The following is an 11026-nucleotide window of genomic DNA, read 5'->3' as shown; positions in this document are numbered from 1 at the left end:
CTCTCAAAATGAGTGAGAAAAGAATCAAGGTCATCCTTGCCATCAAAGGGTGTAAGGGGATGCTGCTGCACAGACCTGGCCTCTATTTCTTCTTGTTCGAGTTCTAACTTCTTCTCAAACCTCCTCTTTTTCTACTGCATCTACAATGAATTGAGCCAAAGCTTCGCCAGACAAACCCAAGTCAGACCCTAAAGTCCGGAATTTAGCATAAAGGTCTCAGACAGAAACTGCATCCAACTGGGCCGCACCTTTACTTGCTGAAGTGAGCGAGCCAAGGGGATGTTTACTAAACTGGTCCTTAACCCAGCCAGACAACTCAGTCTTCTCAAAGGTATGAGGAGAAACCCTCGCATCATCTCGTTTGGCCACCGGTGTCGTGGCGCCTGGTGTGGCAGCATTAGAAGCCTGCCTCCTAGTCTGCATAGTGAGGTTGATTGAAGTTTAAGGCTTACCTCAAACACACATCCATCATACGACCAAATCTGGGGTTTACTATTCCAGAAGAGTAAAGAAATGCTCTCAGAAGCACAAATGAAACAGACAAAATTTTTAATGTCCAACCCCACACACTACAGTCCTCAATTATGAAGGGTGAAGTACAGACATCTGGTTCAATTTATCCAAACAGAATCTCAATCTCACCCACCGTGAACAAAGTGATAGGACAAACAGAACAAGGACACCCTCCCCACCGTACCCTTCTAACTAACCTAGCCAGTTACCCCGCATCTCCACCATTGTCACAACCAGTAAGGGGTTGCCCATGTAACCCCCACCCCTTGCCAGACTAACGTACGTCCCGACAACACAAACACAGAAACACAGATGAGTTCAGGTCGTTGTTTTACTGTGGTCATGCAAAACAAGTATTCGTGACAAATCAAAACATAGGCAATCAAATAAATACCCCCCCCCCCCCCCCACTCTAACCACAGCACAACTGTATATCAGCCACAGACAACTGCAGGACCAGTTCAGTTCACGATGCTGCCAGAGTTCACAGGACTAGAATTCCTCCCGACAGGTGAAAACTTACGGTACTTGCAGATTCGATGGCTGGGGAAGGTCGGGATGTGAGGCACAACAGGAAAGTGGGAAAGGGTACGTTGGATGTGAGGAGCGGGAGCGGGAGTGGGAGCGAGGAAGTTTTGGGAAGTACAAGTTAGAAAGGAGACGAGGACCGTCCCAGTTGTCCTGGAGATCTGTCGAAGACAGTGGCACGGAAGGGAGAGAAACACAGGAAAATCTGTAAGAACCCACTGTCTCTGTAGACTATGTTGTTTTTTACCAGTCATAAAAGAGTACATCCTCCCCCTCCCATCCCTTCCTTAAGCAATATTCATTACACAAGACAAGGGAGCAAGTGGATAACCTTTTGCATAACCCACCAGCATACAAAAGGTGAAAAGTATCTGAACTGTTCGTTACAGCTTTCCTAAATAATAAAAGGGGTAAACCAACACACAATCCAAAGCGTCTATTGTGACTAACTATAAACAGCAATAACAATAATTCAGTATCCACTAGTTCCGAATAATAGAAACAGCACCAGTCATACGATGGAGTCTCCCGTTGGTCCGACGGATGAGTAGGCAGGCAGGCTTATCTGTCGGTGTGTGTCCTCATACGGGAGAAGAGGCCGATTCTGGATGCGCAGCACTTCCCACAGGTGTTGCAAGGGAAAACGTCTCCAGAAGTTGAGCCCTGCTTCCTATGCTCACGCTTCTCCTTAATGGCCAGTGTTCTCTTGTTTTCAAACGTCTTTATGCCACTAGAGCACAGCATCCTCCAGCGAGAGTGATCAAGGGCATCAGTTTCCCAGGAAGCAATGTCTATGTCACAGGCTTTGAGGTTTGTCTTCAAGGTGTCCTTGAAGTGCTTGCAGGGTCTTCCACGTTCACGGTGGCCTTCCTTCAGCTGGCCATACAAAAGCATCTTCGGGATCCTGCTGTCTGTCATGCGGACAACGTGTCCTGTCCAGTGTAGTTGGCACTGGATCAGCAGGCTTTCGATGCTGGGCAGGCCGCTCCTCTCTAGGACCTGGAGGTTGGAGACCCTGTCTTGCCACTTTATGCCGAGGATCTTTCATAGGCATCTTGGTGCTGAGCCTGATGCCTTTGTTGTTCCAAAGCCTATTGTTGGGTCTGCCAAAGGTGGAGCTGGGCTTGGCGATGCGCAGCGTCACTTCTGCATCAAGGGCTCCATTGCTGCGTAGGGTGCTGCCCACGTAGCAAAACTTGTCGACTGACTTGATCTTTGTGTCATTGATCTTGATTGTAGGTGGGGGGAGGCACTGGCGTTCTGTGAGCTAGCTGGTTGGTACATGGACTCGGTCTTGCTGAGGCTGATGGTGAGTCCAAAGCACCTGCAGGAGGTTGAGAACCTGTCCATAATGAACTGCATGTCCTCATGGGTGTGTGCAGCAAGCGCGCAGTCATCAGCGAAGAGGAATTCTCTCAACAGTGCCTCAAACACCCTGGACCTGGCGTGGAGTGCCCCAAGTGGAAAAGTTTGCCATCTGTGCGAAACTGAATGTAGATGCCCCGGTCACAGTCTTGGAAGGCGTCAATCAGCATGGCAGAGAAGAGAATGGAGAACAGTGTGGGTGCCAGGACGCAGCCCTGCTTCACTCCATTTACCACAGGGAACGGATCCGACATGTCAGTATTTTCCTGTACTCTCGCCTGCATGCCATCGTGGAATGACACAATCAGCTGGATTAGGCGCTCTGGGCAGCCGAACTTTAGGAGGATCTTCCACAGTCCACGGCAGTTCACCGTGTCAAAGGCCTTAGTCAGGTCTACAAAGACCATGTGGAGCTCCTTGTTCTGCTCATGGCACTTCTCTTGCATCTGGCGTACGGCAAACACCATGTCACATGTTCCCCTGCCTGAGCGGAAGCCACACTGTGCTTCAGGGAGGACTGTGTTGGAGACATGGTCAACCAGTCTATTCAGTATGATGCGGGCGAAGATCTTGCCGGTGATGCAGAGGACAGAGATTCCACGGTGGTTATCGCAGGATGTTTTGTCTCCCTTCCATTTGTAAATGTAGACAATAGAAGCATCCCTGAAATCCTGTGGGACCTCCCCTCTCTCCCAGACAGACTGGAACAGAGCGGTCAGTCTGTCAGCACCTCGCCTCCATACTTGTAGATGTCAGCCTAGATTTCATCCGTTCCTGGTGCTTTTCCTGAGGTTGTCAGCTTCAGGGCCTTCTGGGTCTTGGCTTTGGTGGAAGGGGCAGCTAGCTGTGGGAGGGCTGCAATTGCCTCGTCTGATATGGACGAATCCCTGTTGACGAGGGTGCTGAAGTGCTCTGCCCAGCGGGCAAGGATGTCTTTCTTGTCTGTCAGGAGGGTGGTCTGGTCCAAGGCTTGAACAGGGGTTGATCTTGCGACTCTCTGCCCATACACAGCTCGGAGACCATCATGAAAGGTCTTCATGTCGTGAGCATCAGCAGCGGACTGAAACTCTTTGGACTTTCTCTCCCACCAGGTGTTCTTCATCTCACACAGCCTCTTCTGTACAAGTTGCTTGGTTTGCAAGAACTGGTTCTCCTTCCTCTGGCAGTCTTTATCGGAAATGTGATCCTGATGGCGTATATGCAGTGTGTTCAGGAGCTTGGAGATTCCAGAGTCATTCTCGTCAAACCAGTCTTTGTGGCTCCTCTGTACAAAGCCAAGTGTGTCAGCTGCTGCTGTGTACACAGCATCTCTAAAGGTGCTCCATACCTCTTCTACATCAGTCGATGCAGGAATTTCTTGGAGAGCTATTTGGATTTGCTGCTGCAGCACGTCCTTGGTGATAGGGAGGCGGTGGATGTTCAGCTTCCTAGGGCGTTTCTGCCTGGCTGGTTGGAGCTTGTGTGCAAGTCTGATGTTCATCTTGCTGCGTACCAGGCGATGGTCCGACCAACAGACTGCTCCTCTCATGCAGCGTGTAATGGAAACATCACCTCTGTCCCTCTGCTGGACAATCACATAGTCCAGCATGTGCCACTGCTTGGAGCGGGGGTGCATCCATGTGTTCTTGTACTTGTCCGCTTGTTGGAAGAGGGTGTTGGTGATGATCAGTCCATGCTGCGCGCAGAGCGAGAGCAAAAACAGTCCGTTGGAGTTGCACTTGCCAGTGCCGTGCTGTCTGAGGACTTTTGGCCATGAGGAGAAGTCCTCACCAACACGGGCATTGAAATCCCCAAGGATGATCAGCCTGTCCTTTCTGTCTACTGCTGAAATGTTGTGGCTGAGCTCCTCGTAGAAAGCTTCTTTGATGTCATCAGGGTTGGTCATCGTTGGGGCATAGCAGCTGATGACTGTGGCGAAGCGATCCTTGGACAGCTTCAGACACAGGGTCATCAGCCTGTCATTTATCCCACGTGGAAGGCTGTCAAACTGTCGTGCAAGTTTGGTTCATATGGCAAAGCCCACGCCTGAGGTTCTTGGGGTGCCATCTGGCTTCCCAATGCAGTAGAAGGTGTAGCCCCCTCCAACTTCCTCCAGCTGGGTTTCACCCGCAGACCTGGTTTCGCTCAGGGCTGCTATATCCACCTGGTAGCGATCAAGCATTCTAGCAATGAGCGCTATGCGTCTTTCTGGTCAGTCGTCTCTGTCTAAGAGGGTGCGAACATTCCAGGCACTCAGAGTCAATGCATGACTCCTGGTTCTTTTCTTCTGTTTTCAACTGCTATTGTTGGATGTCCAAGTAGGTGCGGTTTCCTACTAGGTACTAGGTGAGGCAGGCTTTGTTTGGGGATCCTTTTATCTCCCCTTCCCCATGTGGGGAGAGCAGTGCTGTCCCTAAAAAGGGCTGCTCTGACACTGTGGGAGGATACGGGCGCCACATCTGCCCCAGTCTATGGCGGACGACCATCACCCCACAGCCACCTGCATGCAGAGTTGTGACTAGGAACTGCCAGCAGCATCCTCTGCCTGTCCCCATTACCACTTCTCCATCGCCGCAGGGCTTGGAAAAGCTGGGTGTTGAAGGGCTAGCTCGTCGTTCGACATTAGCCTGGTTGCCTGACCAGCACAGGTGACTTTTTTTTTTTTTTAGTGAGGAGGAGTTGTGCAGTCCCTTCCCCACTCTCTCGCCTACCGACGCTCACAGTCCCACAGGTGCAGATACTGCCATGTAAAGGATGGCCTCGGCAGGTGCAGGTTTTTTCTTCGGAGCTCCGTCTCCTTGGGGGACTACCAGCCAAGGATAAGAGCTCCCCCTGCCCTTTGGTTATCCTCTTCCGCCTTCACAGCCGTTGGGAAAGGTTTCCTCCTCCGCCTGGTCCATCGTTGGGAGACTTCACATGTGGCAGGTAGTACTGGGTTACATGGTACCAGTAGCAAGGGCTATGCCCCTGACCTGACAACAGTCATGCTACATCACAATTACATCTCATTTCCATCCGCACAAAAATGTTTGGGGAAATTTACAGACTAATCGGACATTTTTTTCACAAGAAAGCAAATTGAAACAATTACCCAAGCTGAATATATGGCAAAAATGATACACCTAAATGCATCAAATCTACTAATTCCCCCCAAATATTTAGAAATAAAAGACTACTGGACTTAAAATATTTCCGATAAAAACATCACTTCAACCTTACATGCGCCCATACCCAATTCACTTGATGTCAGCAAAAGTCACAAGTCACATCACTAAATTAATATTACGAAGACAAACACAGACTCTCTCACCTGTCACCAGGTAAATAGGCACACCAGTCACTAGCCCAGGGTGAAACAGACCCACACAGACCAACACGGAAGAAGAAGGGGATGACAAGGAAAACGCCCCAGAACTTCACCAATGGCACCAAACAGCACACACGCTGGAACGGTGACCCATCTCTCCTCAACGATCGGCATCAACAGCCCAGGGGAATCTTTCTCCCCTAACTAGATAGATTTCTGAACTCAGCTCAGAGTTAAAAAAAAAAAAAGTTCAGAAGGGACATGCCACACGCATATCCCCAGATATGCACGTGCATACACAGGAAGGAGAGAGAGAGGTGAAGGAGAAAGGTGGAGAGGGAGAGAGGGGAGGAAGGAGAGAGAGAGAAAGGAGAATGGGGGAGAAGGGATGGAAAAGAGTTGCACATGAACACATGCAACGATCGCCAACAAGCCGTGACATAAATATTGAAAAAACAAAAGCAGTTTGGCTAGGGAGTAGATTACATTCAAATGTAAGATATATGCCCTACCTGAAAATGGATTGGAATCCATCAGTTTAAGATACTAGGTTTTTGGTTCACCCCAGACCTTTCAGTGCGCTGGACTGAACTATAGTGAAAAATTCAAAGAGGTAAAATCCCTTTTTAAAGTCTGGATCAAGAGAAATATTACACCTATAGGCAGAGTAGCAGTATTAAAATCACTAATTCTCTCGAAGCTGATATATCTCTGGATATTGTTACCTAACCCACCAACTAAATATACTAACCTTCTTCAAAAACAGTGTTTTCAATTCATATGGGGCGGTAAACAAGACAAGATAGCAAGGAGAACAGCAATAAAAAGTATAATAAAAGACGGAGGATTAGGAATACCTTTTATTAAGCATCTGATAATGGCCCTCAAACTAATGTGGATTTGAAAACTGAAATTCAGTAATCACAAGTGGAGATCCATAATAGAATATATGTGCCTTCTAGTTAAAGAACTTGATAAATGCAGTTGTGATATACCAATTAAATGAATAAATTCTGGAGATTTCTGGAATGACACCTTCCAAGCTTATAAAATGTTTCGAGAAAAAGTCCATATTGGTAATTCTGAAGACCTCTTAGCTGAAAATATTTTCTGTAATGAGTTTATCAAAACTGATAGAAAAATAATATACTATAAGGAATGGATGAACAAAGGTGTATACCGCATTGCAGATTTAGTCAGTGAAACAGGAGCATTTATTTCCTATGAAGACTTCAAGAGTAAATTTAACATCAAAACAAACTTTTTAGAATTCCCAGGTTGTGTACAAGCAGTCAAAAAGTTCATTAGTAAAAACAGTATTGGTCTGAATAGCAATGAGTCAAATAAAATACAAAAAGCTCTTAACATAATCCAGAGTGTAGGGAAAGGGTCAAAACTTTATTATGACACTCTTGTTGCAGATAACAACCAACCAAATTGCTGTGAAAAATGGAACAAAGAAATAACCAATCTTAAGTGGAAAAAATATATTTGAGACAATACAAAGTATAAAAGAAAGTAAACTGAAATGGTTTCAATTTAGAACAGTTCATAGAATACTGGCAACAAATATAAATCTTGAAAAAATGAGTATCGTTGAAAACAACAAATGTACATTTTGTAAAACCAAAAAGGAAACAATCAGCTACTTGTTCATCACATGCAGTGTAAAGTCTGCCTTCTGGAAAGATATAGAACATTTCTTAAATGACAATTGCACAAACACACATAACCTTGTATTGTCAAAAGAATTATTATTATTTTGCACCGACTGTAAGTTAAAAGAGATGACGTTCTCATTTACATAACAATATCTGCAAAGTTCTTTTTGTACAAATGCAAAGTTAAAAATATTTATCCTCTGTTTTCAGTTTTTAGAAAATATTTTAAAATGAGATACCAAAGTGAAGAATACATTGCAAAATTAAACATGCTGTACAGAGATTTTACCTTTAAATGGCACATTACAAAGCACTTATTGAATCAATTTCATGGAAAAAAAAAGTAGTGAAGAATACATAATTATCTCTTGGCTTAGATAAGATACATGTTCAGTTAAATATTGACATCCTCTTGTATGAGTTCGAGTATGTGTACTTTTAGACACGATGTTGGTTATATTTATCATTATCTTTTTTATTTTATTATATCTATTTATTCATTTTTCATTTTTCTCTTTGAGTATGTTTTTGTAGTGTGACATTATCCCTTATTACCCATGTCAAAGTTATATATCAATGATGCAGTCTATCAGAATGTTCTTCTAACATTTCCTGTGTTGTTAATATGTCTGGATATATGTAACCATAGAACACACCATTTTTGTTATTCACTCCATAGAAAAAAAAAGCCAAAGAAGGGAAAATGAATTCAAATGATAGGTATCTCTCTCTCTCTCTCTCATCCCCCCTCTCTCCCCCCTCATTCACTGTTTTCTTTTTCAGTTGTTGATATTTTGTTGTCTTTCCTCCAAATGTACTTGTGTATGTCATACTATCCTGTAATGTTTCTGGTGTGGACATTAAATTTTTTTTCAAAACTGAAAAAAAAAAAAAAAAAAAAAAAAGAATTTGTGAAAGTTTGCCCTGGACACACACAAGCACACACACCCACATGGACACACAGACAGCAGAACACCTGGTTATAACTAAGGTTCACTTTGTTTCCACTAGTGTGTCAAAAATAGCAACCAAAAACCCACACCATTATGATGTATGGGCCAGCTGCAACTTATGCAAAGGTGTAACAAATATCAGCTTTTTTTGCTTTTTTTTCCTGTTTTTTAAAAAAAAATTTTAATTTTTATATGATTGGAATGTGTTTCGAGACAAACAATTCGCTCACCCGTTCATTCATTTCACACATCATTTTCTTTCTAAACAAACATGTAATAATGATTTCCGCACACAACTGAGAGAGGTTAAACTTACAGCCCCACCTCTCCTCGCAAGATTTGTGCGTGCGCTTGTGTGTGGTTCTTCAGCTCTGTGTATTGCTGAGTTTGCTATTGCTTGTTGTATCTTTGATGTGGCCCGCTGCTACCGTGCCTTCCTCCACTGACTGTCATTTCCCCTCCCCCTCCTTGCCATTACCAGTACTTCTCCCACACACCCCGTCCCTATGTTCCCTACTCCCCTGTGGTGGACACAATACTGCCGACTCTAGTGCTGGAGAAAACTGTGCCGTGTATTCCGCGGTACGTGTGTGAAGTTTCCACTTGCCCAATGGACGAATTTGTGAGTGGGTGTATGTTGTGGTGATTGTGGATTGTGCAGATGATATTGTCATGCATATGGTCATGTTGTAGCATGCGTTTGTTTTTGTTGCTGTTGTTTTGTTTGTTGTTGTTTTTTGTACATGCATGCATCATGAGCAGGTGCGTGCAACATGCTCCCACTTATGCACACGCTATGTTAACACAAACAGAACACAAACACAGGCTTATCCTTTTTTTTTCTTCTTTTTTTTCCCCCAAGTGCTGCACGAATGTCGCCTCAAGATCCCACTCACTTGACCAAAACTTACCTGTATGTCTGAATGTGTGTTTTTCTGTTGATGTACTTTGTTTTTATTTTAACTTGTCTCATTGTGGATGATATAAATGACTGCCACATAGTGATGGGTACTCATAAAGCAATGTATTTTTCTTTATATGAAAGCCTTTGCACAGTTGTACTATGTAACTATGTAAACAATAGAATGAGTGGATGCCCTCTAGACTCCATTAGAAAATATAGTATAAGCTATTAATTACTGGATATATTAGCCACAATAATAATATAATAAAATGGAAAATATTAGCATTGTTTCCATGAACTGTCAAGGACTGAGTAACGTTGAGAAGAGATGTTTTTCACTTTCTTAGACAAAAGAAACACTCCATTTATCTCCATCAAGATACACATCACATGTTAGATCTGAATGGGGTTACACTTGTCACTTTGCATCTCATAATTCACAAGGTGTTGCTGTTATGTTCAATATGAATGACAACTTTGAATTTAAAATCAAAAAGGTGTACAAGGATCCTAATGGAAACTACATCATTATTTCCTTCACAGCAGTAGAAAAGGGTTTCTCAATTGTAAACATTTATGGCCCAAACGATTCCCCAGAATTTTGTGATGAACTGGAAAAAAATATTACAGAGATTGGATACTCAAACTTGATCATTGGAGGTGACTGGAATCTAGTTCTTGACCCACATAAAGATTATTTTAATTATAAACACATAAATAACCCTAAAGCTAGAGACAAAGTAGAAGATATTATGATAAACTTAGATATGTAATGTATTATGTTTGGCGAGACTTAAACCCTGACAGTACATGTTTTACATGGCGTAGACCATCCCTTTTTCAACAGAGCCGTTTGGACTTATTCCTTATATCTGAATGTTTGATACAGTATGTACGTGAAGCAGACATCCAATGTGGCTATAGGACAGACCATTCAATGATAGTTCTTAACTTTCATTTGGTGAAAAAATTAAACAAAAGTCTTTTTGGAAATTCAACAATTCTTTATTGAAACATATAGATTATGTAAATGAAACCAAAGAAGAAATCAAACATGTTATTGGAGAATATGCAGTTCCAGTATACAATTATGAAGAACATCCAATGTCAGAAATACAGTTTGTAATATCAGACCAATTACTGTTTGATGTTCTGTTAATGAAGATTAGATCAAAAACAAGCTCATACACCACTATGAAAAAACGTAAAACAGAGGAGGAAGAACAACAGTTAGAAACAGAAATACAGAACTTAGAAAGCTGGAATGTTAGAACATGTCAAGAAAATGATAGATTAGAAGAGAATAAGTCAAAACTTGTAGATATTACAAAAAAGAAGATGGAAGGAGTACTCATGCGTTCAAGGGCTAGATGGATAGCAAAAGGAGAAAAAGTATCAAAGTACTTTTGTAATCTTGAAAAAAGACACTTTATAAATAAAAGTATGAAGGAATTAGTTACAAAGAAGAAGAACTTCATGAACATAACGTAATATTAAAGGAGGTTAATGATTTCTATAAACATTTATATAAAAAGAGACTTATTCAAACATGTGAAATAGCAGATACGGTTAAGGAAATGCCTAAACTTAGTAATATAGAAACAGAAAACCTTGAGGGTGAAATTACCTAAGAAGAAGCTACCCAGGCACTTAAATGCATGCAGAACAATAGAGTCCAGGTACTGATGGCTTTTCTGCCAATTTTTAAAAATTCTTTTGGAAGAATCTTGGATATTTAATTGTCAGGTCACTAAATGAAGGTTTGAATAAAGGTGAACTGTCACAAACACAGAAAGAAGGCATAATAATTTGTATA

The 11026-nt window shown here is 42.8% G+C and overlaps 1 protein-coding gene across 1 annotated transcript in view; it reads right to left on the bottom strand.

Annotated features, from left to right (window-relative positions):
• Positions 1-216: 216 nt before the first annotated feature.
• Positions 217-11026, bottom strand: part of LOC143280322 (microcephalin-like) — a 59618-nt gene continuing 48808 nt past the window's right edge. The window contains exon 5 of the mRNA XM_076584955.1: positions 217-417. Coding sequence (XP_076441070.1) covers positions 217-417 — 201 coding nt within the window. The remainder of the gene's footprint in view (positions 418-11026) is intronic.

Source organism: Babylonia areolata, chromosome 3 (assembly GCF_041734735.1).
Source record: "Babylonia areolata isolate BAREFJ2019XMU chromosome 3, ASM4173473v1, whole genome shotgun sequence".
Classification (NCBI taxonomy): Eukaryota; Metazoa; Mollusca; class Gastropoda; order Neogastropoda; family Buccinidae; genus Babylonia; species Babylonia areolata.
This window is presented reverse-complemented; position numbering and strand designations above follow the sequence as displayed.